Here is an 18,010-nt window from a genome sequence, read left to right on the forward strand (position 1 = left end):
GTACACTCTGCCTGGCGCCCCCACTCCATCTCAAGATGCACTCTCCCTGGCCCCCCTCCCCCTCCATCTCAGGGTACACTCTGCTGGGGCCCCTCCCCCTCCATCTCAGGGTGCACTCTGCCGGGGCCCCTCCCCCTCCATCTCAGGGCGGACTCTGCCTGGCGGTGCACACTTGTGTCTGGAGTCGGGGCGGGGTAGTGGTGAGGGCTGGGTAGAACTGCTGGGATCTTTTGTTGATGGGCCTTCAGAAGCTCTGAGGTGCACTTGTCTGGCTCAGAGGTGAGGAAGCAGGCTTAGAATTCTGGAAATATTAGTGGGTGCTGGTAACCCTAAAATGTGGGTTGTGGGTTCCACTTCTGTTGTAAAAGTTTACTTTTCCTGGCGGATGTGCCTCAACCATGTGCCCCATGGTCGGGGAGTCTGGTCTTTGCTTGTGGACAGATACGTGTGCCTGTAGCTTCTGCCCCCGCCCCAAAGGGAGGTGTATCTTCATTTTGCACTGGAAGTGGTCTTTTCTGTGAGATCTATTAATTGGCCCAAGCTGATCCCCAAGAGCATTTTCTATAAGTAGTGATCTCTGAGGAAAAATTCAGCTTTGCTTCCTGAGGTAATTGGGCTTTTCTTTGTCTGTCTTCCCTCCACTCCCCCTTTCTTAACTGCTGCTGAATGTTTAGAGGTTTTAAAGAATTTTTCAAGTAATGAAAAATTGGGCTCTAGGGTGGTCGTCTGGCAGTTCTCAGTCGGGTAATTTGCAGTCATTGGCCCTTCCCTCCGATGACTGTGAAGTCCAACAACTTGGGGGCGAATGCCCTTCCAGCCACACGCTCGGGACAAAAAGACGCCTTGCAGAGCGTCGGAGCCGACCCACGCAGCCAAAGAAAAAAATGAAAAAGGACGACGGTCTGGAGAGTTGGGACCCCCTGCCCCTGTTCTGCTGCCCCTGCGCCTGTGAAGCCCCAGACTGCCGGGCTGCTGCGCATCGCGTAGAACGGGCTCCGAGGCGCCTGAGCCTCGTGATCAAAGCCCCGCCTCCACCAGTGTGGGAGAAGCGGCCTGTGTCGGGCTTGGCGAGAAGTGAGGGGGAGGGGACGCTTCACATCCCCGCCCCCGCCTTCAACACAGGCCTTTTTCTGTGCTGGCCGGCCTGGCAGGAACGCTAACCTGAGGAGCTTTGCCCTAATCAGCCCGTGGCTGCAAGGATCAGATGAATTGCGATCCGTGTTCCTGGAACGAGGCTGGAATGTGGTGTCGTGTGATGACTGAGAGCAGGCTGCAGGCCGACTTTATAGGCAGCTAATTGCTGGTACAATCGAGGTCTTGTTCCAGTAAGCGTTTTAATAAGCTTAGGGAAACTTCCTGGACTGCAGGTTCTTTCCTTCCATCAGTTGGATGGGAGGAAAAGCCCTTCTTCAGTGATGAGCGTCGGGGGGCCGAGCCGGTGGAGTAGGCGCAGCTCTCTCCTGCCCGGTGAAAACGCCAGCCGGGCTGCAGGCCCCACTCACGCTTACGTCCTCCCGTTGACTCGGAGCCATCCGGGACTCTGGTCTCAGCTGCCTTTTTCCCTTTACCTCCTCCTTACGCTTTTATAACCATCCACGAGGCGAGGTGGTCAGCTGGCTGGCCGGCCATCGCTGTGCCAAATCACAGAGGAGGAAACCAGCTCGCACGGGTGACGAGTCGCAGGATGGCTCCAGGCTTGAAGTGCCTGCCACTGCGTGTGGACAAACCCAGGTTCCCACCCACCCTGTTGCTCACCAGCGCTTGTTTCAGAGCAGTTTCACCCAGCGCCCTCTCGGGTGCAGTGACGTCAGGCAGGCCCCGGTGTGTGAGCCTGGTGGCTGTCTCCTCCAGCCCAGGTCCTTTGTGGGGTCCTGGCCACCGTGGGCGTGCTGGCCCGTGCTCTGCAGAAGTAGCCGCCACTTTGGGGACTCCTCGTCTTTGTCTCTGGATCAGGCTGGAGCTCTAGGGTAACACAGCCCTCCGCTGGTGACGCAGCATCCAAGCACTCGGCCATAAAGCCCCGCCGCTCAGAGAAATCGCAGCAGCCGGCGTTTGTGAAGGGTTACAGAGTGGAAACACTAGAGCAGCGGTTCTCAGCCTCTGAGTTGCGACCCCTTTTGGGGGTGGAATAACCCTTTCCCAGGGGCCGCTCAATTCATAACAGTAGTAAAGTTACAGTGATGCAGTAGCAGTGAAAATGATTTTATGGTTGTGGGTCACCACCACATGAGGAACTGTATGGAAGGGTCGTGGCATTAGGAAGGTTGAGAACCACTGCCCTAGAGGGTGCCTGCATTACCCCTGAAGAGACACGTGGTTCTAGTGCGGGCCGGGAGAATACAGGGAGGGCCAGCCTGGAGAAGCTGCTAGATGGGGACCAGTCACAGGAACGGTGTGTGTGTGTGTGTGTGTGTGTGTGTGTGTGTGTCAGCTCTCCAAGAGCGCCCCAGTGGCCAAAGACATCAGGGTGGAGTCTGACCCACTGTGGGGAAGAGATAATTGCAAGTTCACTGGCAAAGTTAGTTGGTTAATGGTAGCTCAATAAGTGGGTAAAAGGGACAGGTTTTCCTGACAGAAGCACCCCAGGGAGGACGGGTCAGTAAAGACAGCCCTTAGACGTGGAGCCCCAGTCACCCTCTGCCCAGGTGGCCCTCTTCCTTTGAGTTCTGCCCACTCTCACTTTTGTGAATGCCCCTGTGGGCTTCCGAGACGGTCACTCTGTATGGCGCAGGAAGCCCGTCTCTCCTGGGGAGTGGCTGGTGGTCTGAAACTGCTGGGGTGGGAGCGGTGCCCTCAGGAGGTGTTCGTACGATTCCTTCGAGCGTCTGTTTCAGCGGAGTGAAGTCTGCCAGGTGGCGGTTTGGCAAGTGTGGCATCTTCATCTAACAGGGAGGCTCGACGTTCTTGCTTGTAACCTCGGTGCAGTGACATTGGTGCTCGCTCACACGGACTCACCTTCTCCCTGTGGGACCCGATGGGATGGTGGCCTGTTCCTGCCCCACCGGGACCCCAGCAGCAGGCTCTGGCCGTACTTGCGCTCCTGAAGCTCCAGCACTGAGGGCAGACTCCGACAAGAGTGACACTGCACAGGGGCCGCCTGGGAAGGGCCCTCCAGGCAGGCTCGGCCGCTGCCTGCTGTCAGTCCGTCTGCTTCTGTGGGGAGGGGAGTCAAAGCTGGACTCGCATTCTGCTGCTGCCGTGGCATGGGGACCACGGCCGTGCTCCGACCTCACGTTTCCATGGAGGCTGCGGTTCCTGAGTTGCTGCCTGGCAGCACTGTCTGCCCTCTGCTGGCTCCTGGGTGCCTAGCCCTGGGCATCCCTGGAGGGCTGGCAGAAGGGGCCACAGTGAGGCCTCTTGTGCCCGCTAGCAGGCTGGGCAGGGGCGCCAAGTTCTGCCCCCTCCAGCGGGGGAGCAGGGCCAGAAGGCCACCAAGTGTAGGGGTCGAGGGCTTCTCCAGAGACCCTTGTTTCTTCCCCGACAGCTCGCTCGACCTGAGCGTCCAGGGGTGCGTGAGATGAGGGGTGATGGAGCCTTTTCTGTCTGCTTGACGGCTCTGGTGACAGGCGCGGGAGCAGGGCCCTCTAGGCTGTGGTGTCTGTGGGTGCTATGGGGGTGGGACAGTTCCATCCATGCCTGTGCCGGGGAAACACATTGGGCTGTAGGTTGCGGGGTTCCCCCTCCCCCCCCAAAGTTCTGTCCCCAAGCCAAGGCGCTGAGGGTGGCGACACACACTGCTCTGTCCTGCCTGGCCCTGTCATCTGTGCCACGCCGAGCACCCGGGGTGATGGGACCTTTCTATTACCAGCACGGCACAGCCTTGGTTTGGTCTGTGTGTGTGTGTGTGTGTAGGGGGTGGGGTGGGGGGGTTGCAGATGGCAGGGCTGTGGGCCTGACCCGGTCAGCAGGCAAGCAGACGGGGTGCGGCCCATCTTCCCATGCTTGCTTATCCAGGGACACTCGCTTCCTCTTGGCACGCCCTCCTCCGCCAGGTCGAGAGGTCCCGTTCCGTCAGTGGCGTCCCCTAGACCTTTTGCCTCCGCTGTGAGGAAGGTGGCGGACTCGGTGTCGAGGATGTGTCCCCTCCCCTCAGCACTGCTCTGACGTCTTGTCCTTAGATTGATCAAAGAAGCGGGCAAGCAGGACCCGGAGCTGGCTTACATCAGCAGCAATTTCATCACTGGGCATGGCATCGGGAAGAACCAGCCTCGCAACAAGCAGATGGAGGCTGAGTTCAGGAAACAGGAAGAGGTGAGCTCGTCGATAGACGTCCTCTGAGCATGACGCACGGCCGCCATTCCCTGGGAAGGCAGGCCACAGTGCCCAGCATGTGGCAGGTGACTCTGGGGCAGCTGTTGAGGGCTGCACAGATGGGAAGTTAGCATCCTCGGCCATCCCATCCCCTCTGAGGTGGTGGCCTATCACCCTTAGAGAAGCAGATGCGCCCATCACGTGCACGCAGGAGGCAGAGACGTGTGCCAGGGAAGCGTGTGTGTCTCTTTGGTTGCCTTATCTTTGCGTGCTCTCTAGGGGCTCAGCACGGGGTCAGCATTGGGAAGATGCTACAACCAGGAACAGGATCTCACCAACCAACAAACGACTTCTTTGTTGCCAAGTTTGCTGTGTGCCAGTTGCTTAGCAAGGTGGTTCCTGTAGCGTAACTTTCCCCAGTACGGAGGCGTGACCACCTGCCAGACTCTAGCACGAGCCTGAGTTGGGCCATCCCTGACCTTCTCAGAACCCGCTTAGCGTGTGGTTGAAGTGACCATGGGCTCGAGAACCACACGTATTTCAAGCAAAACAGGGAAGACTTACTCTGCTCTTTGAACCGTGGCTCTCGCTCCTTCAGTTGGAGGTCCCAGGTGCCCTGGAGAGCTCCTTGTTGTGCAGCTCCCTCCCCCGGTGGCTTCTAGTTTCCCCAAGAGGGCTGTGGCACCTGTCGCAGCACATGGCTCCCACAGGGCACCCTGCATGGGAGCAGGGTGGCACAGCAGTTAAAGTGTGCAGTCCACTGCTCCTCCTCGGGAGAAGGGTGTGCTGTCAGCTTCCTGTAAGACTGACAGCCTTGGGAGCCTGGGGCTTCTGTTACCTCACGTAACAGACAGGCACTCCGGTAAAATGTGTGTGTGTTCCTGTGCGTGCATGCCTGCGTGTGTGCGTGCGTGCGTGCGTGCATGTGTAACTATTTAGGGCAGGGGAATCTTTCAAAAAGTTTGTGGGAAAATTTCATTGTCTTTTAGTTCCATTGTCCCTGAATGTTTTGAAGCGTGCTCATGTGTAGCTATACAATGACTCCGAACCCCGGTGCTGCAGCAGAAAAGGGCTGTCCCTTGAGCCCAGGCTTCTCTGCCGGGGTGTCCACATGTCCTGCGCTTTCTGTCTCACTGGCCTCTTTAGCTGCCACTTTAACTATTCAGTGCTTGCAAAGTATAGGTCAGAAATGACAGTTGTCACTTGTGTTTGCTGTATTGTGAACTCTAGGATGTTAATCACTGTAAAGGGGTTTAGGTGCACTTCTTAGGATGGCTTTTTCTTGGTTGATTTTTTTCCCACCCTCTCTCCCCGACCCCTAGGTCCTTAGGAAATTTCGAGCCCATGAGACCAACCTGCTCATTGCAACCAGTATCGTAGAGGAGGGCGTGGATATACCGAAATGCAACTTGGTGGTTCGTTTTGATTTGCCCACAGAGTATCGGTCCTACGTTCAGTCCAAGGGAAGAGCCAGGGCCCCGATCTCTAATTACATCATGCTCGCAGATACGGACAAAATAAAAAGCTTTGAAGAAGACCTTAAAACCTACAAGGCAATTGAACAGGTGAGCAGCACCAGGAAGCAACCCGGCCCCCAGCAGTTGCCGTCTCTGTGTGTGAAGAAGGTGACCCACCCCACGCACGGCACCAGGAAGTCGGGAGTGACCCCAGCAGTGGTCCCTAATACAACAGCAGTGTCATGTGGATCTGGGCAGAGAAGGCTCTTCTGGGACAGTTCTGATAATGGGGACAGGGATTGATGACTTCCTCTGTGTGTGTGTGTGTGTGTGTGTGTGTGTGTGTGTGTGTGTGTGTGTTTGTGAAAGAGAGAGAGAGAGTATATGGCGCACGATAAGCCTTGAGCCGGGGTGGTGAGTGTCTCCATTGGGTGGGCGCTGGGGTGGGCTCATCAGACGTCTCCTGCAGCTGGTGGCGCTTGGCCTGCTGGAGTCTGCCCAGGGAGCTGAACAGGAGGCTTCTGCTGAAAGAGCCTTTCCCGCAGGCACAGAAGCACAGGACTCACTGAGGGCAAAGAAGGTGTTTTTCTGTTTTTACTCATCTCAAGTTCTGTTTCTAAAACATTCAGATCTTGAGAAATAAGTGCTCCAAGTCGGTGGACACCAGTGAGACCGACATTGAGCCTGTTGTGGACGACGACGATGTTTTCCCCCCATACGTACTGAGGCCAGATGATGGTGGCCCCAGGGTCACCATCAATACAGCCATTGGACACGTCAACAGGTAGGTGGCAGTCCCGAACGGCAGCCCTATTATTGGAGGCAGTCACCAGTCTTGTCGTTCTGATGAGATAAGAAACAAGTTGCTTCCCCCACCCCACGCTCGTACCGCTGTCGTGACAACGCAGCCACGGCTGTAGCAGAGTGGTTGGCCTGCTCGGCGCCTGACATCATGAGACTTGCTGCTTTTGAGGCAGTGGGGTATTGCTTTTCTCTCAGTCTGGGAATTTGGGGCTGAGCATCCCAGGAGGGTCCTGTTGGAGTTCCGTTCGCAGTCCTGTAAGATGACAGGCTACTCTGCATCGTGGCGTGTCTTCCTCTGCTTGGTCTTGAGCTGGAGATGCTAAGATCTAGGAGCAGCATGTGTCTTTCCTAGGTGGCCTGCGGGGTCAGTGTCACTGAGATGGAAGTAGAAGCACAGACAGAGACGTTTCTTCTGTTTTCCCCTGCTAGTTTCAAAGGCTAACAAGGTACAAGAATATTACAGAGAACTCCCACGAACCCTTCTCCTAGAGCAGTGGTTCTCAACCTTCCCCACGCTGCAACCCTGTCACAAGTTCCTCAGGCGGTGGTGACCCCCAACCATAAAGTTATTTTCATTGCTATTTCATAACTTGCTTTGCTACTGTTAGGAATCGGTGACCCCCCGTGAAAGGTCATTCCACCCCCAAAGGGGTTGCAACCTGCAGGTTGAGAACCGCTGCCCTAGAGATGTCTGTTCCTACCTCACGAGCACTCACTTTGTGGCCAGAGGGTCCTCCACGTTCCTGGATTGGCCTCCCTCAAGAAGCCCTCGTGGCACAGCCGTGTAGCAGGTGCTGGGGACCCACCTGGCTCCTCCTGGGGGTGAAGACAGGGCGGCCACTCCGGTCACGGTCACGGTCACGGTTTGGCCTGGACACCTTACAGGGCAGTTACACTCTTACGTGGGGCCTCTGTGAGGAGGACCCTACTGGACAGCATGTTACAACCACAGGAGTGGCACATCTTCAGGGACACAGGGACCCTGTGGGGGAATGTGGTTCTCTCATGATCAGGACCCAGGCTCTGCATTTTCACCAGCAGGTTACTGAAGTGATGCTGTGCTCTAAACACACGTACACACGTGTGGCACATGTGTCCCATCACGTGGTCTCAACTTTGATCACTTTGATCAAGTCTTACCTCTTTTCTGCAAAACTTACCCTCACCCTTCGAGTAGCAAGCTGCCCACACCCACGGGGAGGTGCTTTGCGCCCACAGCAAAGGAGGCCTCGTCCCGTTCTCACTCGTTGGTGTGAGCCCGCATCGGTGGTTCTTGCGTGGATTAATTACTCCTGTGACAGCTGCCAAGTGTTTTCTAATGCCCTCATTCTTTCTGTGCGTATTACAAGGAGCTCTGGTGGTGTAGGGGTTATGTGTTGGCCTACTAATCACAAGGCCAGCAGTTCGAAACCACTAGCCACTCCACGTGAGAAAGATGGGCCTTCCTGTTCCCATAGTACACACTGGGGAACCAGAGGAGCCGTTCTGCACGGTCGTAGGGTCCCTGAGTTGGCATGGACTTGATGGCAGTAAGAGGGTTGTCGGTAGGCATTCTGCTATAAGAAAGATGTGTTCCTATGTTCCATTTATCTTCACTGACGGCTTGTTATCTCAAGCTGAGTTTATGGGCTCCTGTTGGACCCAGGGGTTCACAGCCTGTGCACATCATTTGATCCATTTTGATGTTTGGATTGCCCTGGCTGCGGAAGCCCTTTGGGGCTCATTTCTGGGCCTGTGTGGTTGCTTGCAGTGTCCGCAGATACTTTACGTCCTGCCATGGTACAGTGCCCTGGCTCTGTCTGCCCAGCCTTGGACCGGGCTTGTTCCCCAGGGGCCCTGGTTCCTGACATCACAGAGATACCCACATGCCCCTGGCCTAGCGTTGTCCTCGGCCCTAGTTTCCTCCCCTGCCTTACGGCCCTGCTCCGACATCGTCCTTGTGCTGCTTGCTGCTAGGGTCCTCACTGCCCAGATGCCCTTCTCAGGCCGCCACCACCTGCCAGGACCTTTCTGGAGCAGCTCCCAGTAGCTCCTGGCAAATGAGATGATTGAAGGGCAAGTGCTGGTGATGGGCACTCAACAGGTTCAAGCGTGCTTTCTGCAGCTGAGTCAGCAGTGGTGTTAATTCAGACAGTTAACTAACTAAATGTGGTATTCTGTCCTTGAGTGGCACTTGGCTTGGCCAGCCCATCATGGCTGAACGTTTGCTTGCACAGCACTGTCCACTTCGCCGAAAGGCTGGGACCCTCGGAGTTCAGGCTCTGTGTCTGAATCCTGGGCTGATAGGAGGGGGGCTCCCTAGGGGCCTGGCACCAGCGCTGCCGTGGTCCTCCAGCTCAGCCGAGGGGTTTCCTTTCTCTGCAGGTACTGTGCCAGGTTACCCAGCGACCCGTTCACTCACCTGGCTCCCAAGTGTAGGACCCGAGAGCTGCCGGATGGTGCATTTTACTCCACTCTCTACCTGCCGATTAACTCGCCTCTCCGTGCCTCCATTGTTGTAAGTTTAGAAGAAGAAACCCTCATGCCTTGAAAAACAGGTTGTTTCATGGTGCGCCCCCTCCACTTCCCCCACCCCAACTTCTCTAGACTATGCAAGTCAGAGGTAAATTTGGTCTTAAGATCTACTTAGGAAAGAGGAACCCCGGCAGAGTGGTGAGTTAAGCATTGGGCTGCTAACAGAAAGGTTGGCAGTTTGAGCCCACTAGCTGCCTCAAGGGAGAAAGATGAGGCAGCCTGCTCCTGTGAGATTTCCAGCCTCAGAAACCCACTGGAGCAGTTCTACTCTGTCCTTCCTCTAGGGGGCTTTGAGTCGGAATCAACTCACGACTGTGGGCGTGGCTCTGCCATTCTTTTGTAGTTGAGGGGATGTTGACTCTGGACTTGTTCTAGATGACCTGTGGGATCTCCTTCAGCTCTCATCAACACAGCGTCTCTGCTTAACTCCTCCAGCCGGGGCTTCAGTCTTGCCAGTGACCAACGCAGGGATCCCCCTTTCTGCAGCAGCCCCTGCCCTCGGCCCCCACACTCTTCTCCAGCTGCTCACAGCTGGCTGGTTTCCACTGTGCTGAGAAGTGGCCCTGGACTGTGATCCCCTCCCTGTGTGTCTTTCTCTTGTTGGATCAAAGTGAATCCGTAAACGAGCGAGTGCCTTTAAAGTTATGACCCAAGTCCAAATTCACCCCCAGGTCTAGAGCATCTTCGTTCTCCTCGTCTCTGATGCACCGCTCACACGTGGCGGTCAGCGCGGTTGTCAGAATAAGGAGCTCTCTCCTGTGGTGACTCGAGCTCTGAGGACAGCGGCTGAGCTGCTGGCGACGTGTCCGCGTGGGCACAGTGGGCACATGGTGACGGGCACCTTCTTGTACTTCCAGGGTCCACCAATGAGTTGCGTCCGGCTGGCCGAGAGGGCTGTGGCTCTTATCTGCTGTGAAAAACTGCACAAGATTGGTAAGGCTGCCAGGGAGTATGCTCCGCTCCAGAGCTGCCCCAGAGTCCCCTTGTACGCAAACAGTAGACTGCGTGGGGTCCACACTGCCGCCCGCACCCCATGCTCCCTTAGATAACCCCTCAGGCCAGAGGGGTGGTGGGGAAGTGGAGGAATGGAAGGGAGACCAAGGAAAGGAAACAGTGAGCATGTGGACATACTCAGGAAATGTCACAAATGTCCCGGGACAAATTGTGTCAATGTCGCTAACTGAGAACCTGGTCTTCTATTAAACATTCACCTAAACCACAGTGAAGTGTTGAGAGAGAGACACACACCACACACACACACACACACACACACACACACACACACACACACACACACGCAGGAGCCCTGGTGGCCTAGGGTTTCTGCATTGGACTGCTAATCTCAAGGTCAATAGTTCAAAACCACCAGCCTCTCCCAAGGAGAAAGATGAGTCTCGGGAAGTCGAAGGGGCAGTTCTTCACTGACCTGCAGAGTCATGTTGAGTTTGAGTGTGGGTTTGAGCACGTCAAGGCCTTCTCCTGTGCTGACTCTTGGACATGTGTGTTTAGTAGCCAGCCCCTCCGATTGGTTTCCACGGGGTTGCAAGCTCATCCATAGACTCTTTGAGAAGACTCACGCCCTCTGCCTGTATGATTGGAAGTGTGGCTCTCTTTCTTGTTTAGGTGTTTTCTGTTTTAATCTTGGGGTGGAGGGGGGCTCTCTGCTCCCGCTTACTCTGAATAACTGAATGCCAAAAAGGGCTTTGCCTAAAGTGCCAGTTCTATGACCTTCATGCTCGGAGGCAGCAGAGGTGCTCCTGCCTGTGGGAAAGCTCTGGATTCGGGAAGTGCAGAGGTGCCGGCTGCCCTGGGGGAGGGGGAGGGGGGAACATACCCTGAACGGGCTGGAGAGTGTCTGTCATGATGCAGAAGTTCTGCAGACACATTGTGTGATGGTTGTGCACTCCCTGAATTATGATTACCACCGCAGAGTTGGTACCATCAAAAGCAGTTAACACAGCATCTTTTATACAACTGATCTGTAGTTGGCCTCACTTTAAAAACTCGCCATGAAAGCACAGATGCTGTGGCGTGGCAAGGAGCTCACACATGGCTGCTAACCCAAAGTCAGAAGTTCGAAACCCTCAGCCATCCCCCAGGAGAAAGGCGAGGCTTTCTGCTCCATAGAGCGAGACAGGGTCGGGAGCGCCCCGGGGCAGTGGTCTCTGGGGGTTAGACTCCACGCGCTGGCAGGGTTTGGCTTTCCTTTCTTCTTGCACCTGCCTCCTGGACTGGGTGCTCAAGTAGCCAGTCTTTTTCAGGTGAGCTGGATGACCACTTGATGCCCGTGGGGAAGGAGACAGTGAAATATGAAGAAGAGCTTGATTTACACGACGAAGAAGAAACCAGCGTTCCGGGAAGACCAGGCTCCACAAAGCGAAGGCAGTGCTACCCCAAAGCAGTTAGTATTGGTTTGGACCAGTGGCCCACCAGCCTGCCCATGCCAGTCTACGTTCCTCTGCTGGACCTCCCCAGCCCCCAGGGGCTGCCCACTAGGGGGATCAGGACTCCTGCCCCAGCCCCCACTGTTCTCGAAACAGCCCCTCCTGGGACCCCGGTGGGTCATGGCTGGCTCTCGGGCTCGGTGGCAGACCCCACACGGCAGATGATTTCACTCAGGGAGCTGTGTTTCACCCTTCGGGGAGTGTTTCCGCTTTCCCTGTGTGTGGGGTAAGACAAGAACCGACTTGTCCGGAAAACTAGGCGAGTTGAGAAGGGCACCCTCTGGGTGAGGGGCACACATCAGCGGAGGGTTAGCGTGGGGGTGGCATCCTGGAGGGCCAAGGGGGAGCAGCTGACGTCTTCCAGTCCTTGAGCTGCTCCTGAATCCATCCTCCCGACCCAGATTCCCGAGTGTCTGCGGGACAGTTACCCTCGGCCCGAGCAGCCCTGCTACCTGTACGTGATCGGCATGGTCCTGACCACACCGTTGCCGGACGAGCTCAACTTCAGGAGGAGGAAGCTCTACCCGCCTGAGGACACTGCCAGATGTTTTGGCATCCTGACAGCCAAACCCATCCCTCAGGTAGCCCCTCGGCCACAGCTGTCTGTCTGTCTGTCTCTCTCTCTCTCTCTCTCAGCTGTCTGTCTGTCTGTCGCTCTCTCTCTCTCTCTCTCTCTCTCTCTCACACACACACACACACACACACACACAGCCCCTCAGCCATAGCTTGCTGTCTGTCTGTCTCTCTCTTTCTCTCTCTCTCTGTGTCTCTCACACACACACACTTTCTGGAAAAAGAACACCATTCTAAAGTGATCTCTCTGTGTCAAATCTTAAAATCGAGGTTTTTCCATCCACCCTGATAAGAAAGCATTTCTCCTCTCGCACAACCAGAGCTGCCCTGGGTGAAACGCCTTCTCACCCCTGGGTGGGGGCTGTTTTGTTCCCTGGCTCAGATCCCGCACTTCCCTGTGTACACTCGCTCGGGCGAGGTCACCATATCGATCGAGCTGAAGAAGTCTGGCTTCACCTTGTCTCGCCAAATGCTTGAGCTGGTTACGAGACTCCACCAGTACATCTTCTCGCACATTCTGCGCCTTGAGAAGCCGGCCCTCGAATTTAAGCCAACAGACGCCGACTCAGCATACTGTGTCCTACCTCTCAACGTCGGTAAGGGGGGCCGGTTCGGCATCCCATCCCCCACCCCTACCCCGCTCCACTGGCCGCACAGTGAGCGTTTACATGACTGTTGGCCTGTTTTCCGTACTGTTTTCCAGGGCACCCCGATTTTGGCCTGGGCAACTCTGAACTAGACCTGGGAGCGGGCAGCAGCCCGAGAAGAACCTTGGCCCTGCGGTTCACTCCAAGGAGCTAATGCGTTTCTTCTTCTTTCTTCCCCAAGTCAAAGACTCCAGCACTTTGGACATCGACTTTAAATTCATGGAAGATATTGAGAAATCTGAAGCTCGAATAGGCATTCCCAGTACAAAGTATTCAAAGGAAACTCCCTTTGTGTTTAAATTAGAAGATTACCAAGACGCTGTTATCATCCCAAGGTGGGTGTCCTGATGGTGAGTTGACGAGGGGTGGCAACACCTTGTTGGAGGACATTGAGGGCTCTCCTGGGAGGCTGGCCGGCTGTCAGGGACTGTGGTGCTGATGCTAGGAACAGAGCGAGGCAGCTTGGCTTTGCTTTTCCCTGGCTGCCTGCTTAGATCCACACATGGGTGACAGGGTGCACCTCTGATGGTCAGGCAAGCTCGGTGGCACCCAGGCTTCCTCCTTCACACCTCCATCCTTCGCCCCCAAAGTCTTCCTCTAGAAGTGGGCAGTCAGTAAGCGCTGGGTGTCCCAGATGACTACGCTGAGCAGTGACCCCGAGCTCAGTGGAACTTCTAAGTCAGGGTGCTTCGCTGGTTTTATTTCCTTGTGAGAATCTAGGGTTTGGAGGGTGTTGTTTGGAGTGTTTTTGAGCCACGACGTGAAGTAGAGGCCCTTTCAGAGAAGCTGCAGCGTGGATGCGAGTCAGCTCCTCTGTGTTGTCGGGGTGCCGGCGTCACATGTCCAGTGCTTGCTGTGGTGTGCCTGCCACTCCTGTGGCCTCATTGTCCTCTTTGGCGTGAGGTGCACTGTGTCCCTTAGTTATTGGACACTGCTGCTTCCAGTGGTGGAGCTCAGAACGGCTTCCCGACGCCACGTGGCTTCTGCAGCACCATGCACAGACACTCGGACGCGCAATGAAAATGCAGTAGGAGAGGACGGTCCGTTTTAGTTTTGACTTGGGAAATGTGTAGCTCTCACTGTCTCATGTCCATTAGGAAGATAACTAGAATTGAAAATCACTCATTCAAGGTGTATTTTTTTTTTAACCTCTTAAAATATCCTAGTTCCTGTCTCCTTGTTAAAAACGGCTGCCTTTGGGGAGCTGGTGACCCACCCAAAAAAGTGGCGTGTTCCTCTCCAGGTACCGCAACTTTGATCAGCCCCATCGGTTCTATGTCGCGGATGTGTACACCGATCTCACCCCACTCAGCAAGTTCCCATCTCCTGAGTACGAGACCTTTGCTGAGTATTACAAAACAAAGTACAACCTGGACCTGACCAGCCTCAGCCAGCCCCTGCTGGACGTGGACCACACGTCTTCCCGGTGAGGCCCCGCCCTGCCCCGGGGACGGTCAAGGCTGCCCACCTTGAGACTCAACCCGAGCCAGGACTTGCATGCAGAGATGCCCAGCGTGGGGCTGGGAAGTGTGTGTGTGTGTGTGTGTGTGTGTGTGTGTGTGTAATACAGACAGACAGACAGAATGAACTTAGCTCTGCCTTCTTTGTAGACTGAATCTGCTGACGCCTCGCCACTTGAACCAGAAGGGGAAAGCCCTTCCTCTGAGCAGTGCTGAGAAGAGAAAAGCCAAATGGGAAAGCTTGCAGAATAAGCAGGTGCACGGCCGGCCGGCGGGTGGGCAGGGCAGGTCCTTCTTAAGGGGATTAGGGGAACTTGTTGTTAAAATGCACCTGGCCCTTGATTTTGCTTGTGGGAACCGGTATGTCGTGTTGAGTTATGTGTGAAGGCCTTTTTGACAGTCCGTGAGCACCTGGTGCTTGCACTGTGCCCGCTGCAGGCCAGCCCCCTTTAGGGAGCAAGAGAGGTGCTGCTCTTGCGTCCTCTGTGCTCACAGTGCTCACGGTCCCATCCGATCCCTCGGGTTTCCATGGCTTTAAGAGCCTGTGGTTTTTCAGGATGTGGAGTTGTTTTTGTAAGCCCCAGGATAAATCTCCTCTGTCCTGAAAGGTTAGTTTGTGTCTTCTTTCAGCGTGCGATGCGGTGGCATGTAGAATGCATTCATCCACTCGTTCCTTTTCATCTGTTGACCCCCAGATCCTGGTCCCAGAGCTGTGTGCTATTCACCCGATCCCCGCGTCGCTCTGGAGGAAAGCCGTGTGCCTCCCCAGCATCCTCTACCGCCTCCACTGCCTTCTCACCGCAGAGGAGCTGAGGGCCCAGACGGCCAGCGATGCCGGCGTGGGCGTCAGGTCCCTGCCCACGGATTTTAGGTAGGCTGCTTGCTGCAGGGTCGGCCTGCCCAGCCTCGGGCTGCTCTGCAGGAGAGATGGGACCGGCTGCTCCCGCAAAGATGGACAGTCTGGAGGCCCAGAGGAGCCGTGCTTCCTTGGTCCCTGCAGGGTCCCGGGCTCCGTGGGGTGTGGGGCCCAGCATCCAGAAAGAACCTGGGCCCAGAGCTTTCTGCACTCGAGGCAAATTAAGGTGACATTTTAATGTGACATCATGAAGCCGTCCCCTGGCTCCATTGTGGGAGTGCCCTTGGACCTTGAGGCCAGGCTTCTCTCCCAGTGACAGGCCCGAGTCCTTGCTGTGGACCGGAAGCCACCCTGGCCAGGTGTGCAGACACGGAGGACAGCTGTCTCCTGTTCAGAGCCCTCAGCCATTACAGGCTTGTCCCCCACCAGGCCCTGCCTTCCCTGTCTTCCTCCCACCGCAGTTGCTGCTGCACCCTGTGGGGGCTGTCTGGCTCAGCAGCCCCTCAGGGAAAACTGGGTGATGGCTGTCAAGCCCTCGGTGGTCCTTGAAGTGGAAGGGGCTCTGGCACACAGCAGTGATGGTGACGAGGAGTGCAGAGGCGCTCTTAACGTGGTGCCAGGCCTGTACCCTTGGACCGCCAGCCAGCAGAGGCCATGGTAGCTCATTCGGGGGTGCAGAGGCTGAGGGACACAGAGGCTCTGTAAACGGTCCAAGCTACCTTGCCACAGTTACCAGAGGACTTAGGGTTCCAGCCCGGGTTGTCAGGTGCCACCCCCAAGCTCCGAGGTCTGTAACGGCTGCTGAGGGAGTGTAGCAGTGTTGTTACGCAGGCCCCTCATCGTCACTGTTCTCACTGTGCAGAGGTGCAGTCTCCGCGCTCTGGTTTTTTGGACGTGGCTCCCCTGAAGTCGCAGCCTTGGTGTGGGGGCGCGCTGCTGTGGTTTCAGTCGCCCCTCCCGGGTTGAGCCTGGCCCCCCTGAAGGAAGGCTGTGATGAAAAGTTGTCACCGTGTCTTTGCAGATACCCAAACTTAGACTTCGGGTGGAAAAAATCCATCGACAGCAAATCTTTCATCTCAGTTTCTAACTCTTCAGCCGAAAGTGACATCCACTGTAAGCACAGCACAATGGTAGGCCCTGACCATGCTGCACGTCCAGGTGCTCATAGAACCCCCCCTCCCGAGAACCACGACCAAATGTCTGTGAGCTGCAGAGCGCCCCTCCGCGAGCCACCGGGTAAGCCCCCCACCGACGCCCCGACGGACCTCAGCGCAATGAACGGTCTCTCTCACAGCAGACCCCTGGCCAACGGCGGCTGTGAATTAGCTGACAGAGACGTTTGCCAAGGACATCAGCCGAGTGGCCGCCCGCAGGAAGTCCCTGTACAACCACCTACCTCACACCCCATTCAGAGTTCAGACCATTCTGAGAACCAGCCCAAGTCCAGCGATGACTGTGCGCCCCCGGGTCACAAGAACCTGGATGGAAACACTAGCCAATCTACCTCAGATGGACGCCCCCTGGGAGGGGCCAGGGGGCTCGGCGGTGCCCGCAGGGGCAGGACGGATTCCGAGCAGGACCCCCCCTCGGCGGCTAGGTATTCCTCAAGGACCCTCGGCCCCAACCCTGGGCTCATTCTCCAGGCTCTGACCCTGTCCAACGCCAGCGACGGCTTCAACCTGGAGCGGCTGGAGATGCTGGGCGACTCCTTCCTGAAGCACGCCATCACCACCTACCTGTTCTGCACGTACCCCGACGCCCACGAGGGCCGCCTCTCCTACATGAGGAGCAAAAAGGTAAGGAGCCCTGCCCCTGGGGTTTTAAGCAAGTTGGCTCAGAAGTGGGTCTTTTCAAGTGTTGGGTGTTTGTGATCAGCACGTGGGAGAGCTGGGCCCAGGCAGTCTCCCCAGGTAAAGTGGCAGCCCCAGGCGTCAGCACCCAGTGCAGGCTGGTGGGAACCCACTTTTCAGCGGCAGAGCCTGCTGGCGCTGGTGTCAGCAGATTGTGTGTGTGTGTGTGTGTGTGTGTGTGTGTGTGTGTGTGTGTGTAGTTTGCCGTCCAGGCAGACCAAGGAACCTAAGACACAGCCCCTGGTTGATGAGCGCCTGGGAAGGAAAGGAGCGACAGGTCTTCAGAGCGCTGCCGAACTCGACACTTGAGTCAGGGCCTCTCCGGAGCCTCCCGGGCTGGGCTGGGCTGTGGGACGAAGGTTTCAGGGCTAGCTTAGTGGGGACAGAAGGGGCCGAGTGGCCACAGCAGATGCATGTTGACAGGCCGCTTCCGAAGCTCAGGGAAGAGGCAGGATGCCCAGCGTGAGCCGGTGACCAGTGACACCTCAGGCTGCCAGTGAGGCACAAGCTGGGATCAGTCAGCCTTGTGACTGGAGCAGCAGGGACGGCACTGCTGTCTGGCCAGCCACCTGTGCTCTGGGGACTGCTGACCATGATGGGAGGTGAATACAGCAGTGTTGGTGGAAAAGCAAAGTCAAACCAAGCTTGGACCCGCTTGGCCTTGAAGCAGTCTGGCCTCTGCAGGAACGGCACCAAGACGAGTGGTGCTCAGGGGCGGCCTTTTTAGCACCAGGCTCACCGCGTGCACATGGGTCAGCCCAAGCTGTTCAGCCGCCTGACACGGAGGGGGCTTGGGGTCAGGGAGGTACAGTGGCCAGGGGTGGAGGTGGATAGGACTGGGAGGTCAGGGTCTGCTGGACGGCGCATGGGAAATAGTCTGTACCACCCCCCTACCCCCTCCAGGAAGCTGACCGTGCCTCTGACGAAGGAGGCTGGCCAGGCGGGGACGGTGGTGGGAAGACCTGGGAGAAAGGGCACTGTGGGGAGCGGGGTGGGGACTCGTCCTTGTCTATGACTCCACAGCCCTTCCTGTGAGGAGCTCCCTGCGGGAGGGCTGCTTGTGGGCAGCACGTTGGAGTACGCACTCGCGCCCCATCTGGGCCTCAGATCCCAACAGAGCAGACCCTGGCCTACCCCACACTGACACCCCCCCC

General features: G+C 56.6%; 1 protein-coding gene across 1 annotated transcript in view; it reads left to right on the forward strand.

Annotated features, from left to right (window-relative positions):
• The window catches only part of DICER1 (dicer 1, ribonuclease III), a 42,660-nt gene that overhangs the window by 14,378 nt on the left and 10,272 nt on the right, over positions 1-18,010 (forward strand). Inside the window, exons 10-22 of the mRNA XM_004699097.2 lie at positions 4,119-4,251; positions 5,574-5,816; positions 6,338-6,492; positions 8,877-9,009; positions 9,884-9,959; positions 11,288-11,427; positions 11,872-12,051; positions 12,426-12,639; positions 12,872-13,025; positions 13,934-14,116; positions 14,301-14,406; positions 14,846-15,021; positions 16,028-16,802. Of these exons, the coding sequence (XP_004699154.1) occupies positions 4,119-4,251; positions 5,574-5,816; positions 6,338-6,492; positions 8,877-9,009; positions 9,884-9,959; positions 11,288-11,427; positions 11,872-12,051; positions 12,426-12,639; positions 12,872-13,025; positions 13,934-14,116; positions 14,301-14,406; positions 14,846-15,021; positions 16,028-16,802 (2,668 nt within the window). The remainder of the gene's footprint in view (positions 1-4,118; positions 4,252-5,573; positions 5,817-6,337; positions 6,493-8,876; positions 9,010-9,883; positions 9,960-11,287; positions 11,428-11,871; positions 12,052-12,425; positions 12,640-12,871; positions 13,026-13,933; positions 14,117-14,300; positions 14,407-14,845; positions 15,022-16,027; positions 16,803-18,010) is intronic.

This window comes from Echinops telfairi, unplaced genomic scaffold (genome assembly GCF_000313985.2).
Source record: "Echinops telfairi isolate 266 unplaced genomic scaffold, ASM31398v2 ScPeMD7_18;HRSCAF=68, whole genome shotgun sequence".
NCBI classification, from domain to species: domain Eukaryota; kingdom Metazoa; phylum Chordata; class Mammalia; order Afrosoricida; family Tenrecidae; genus Echinops; species Echinops telfairi.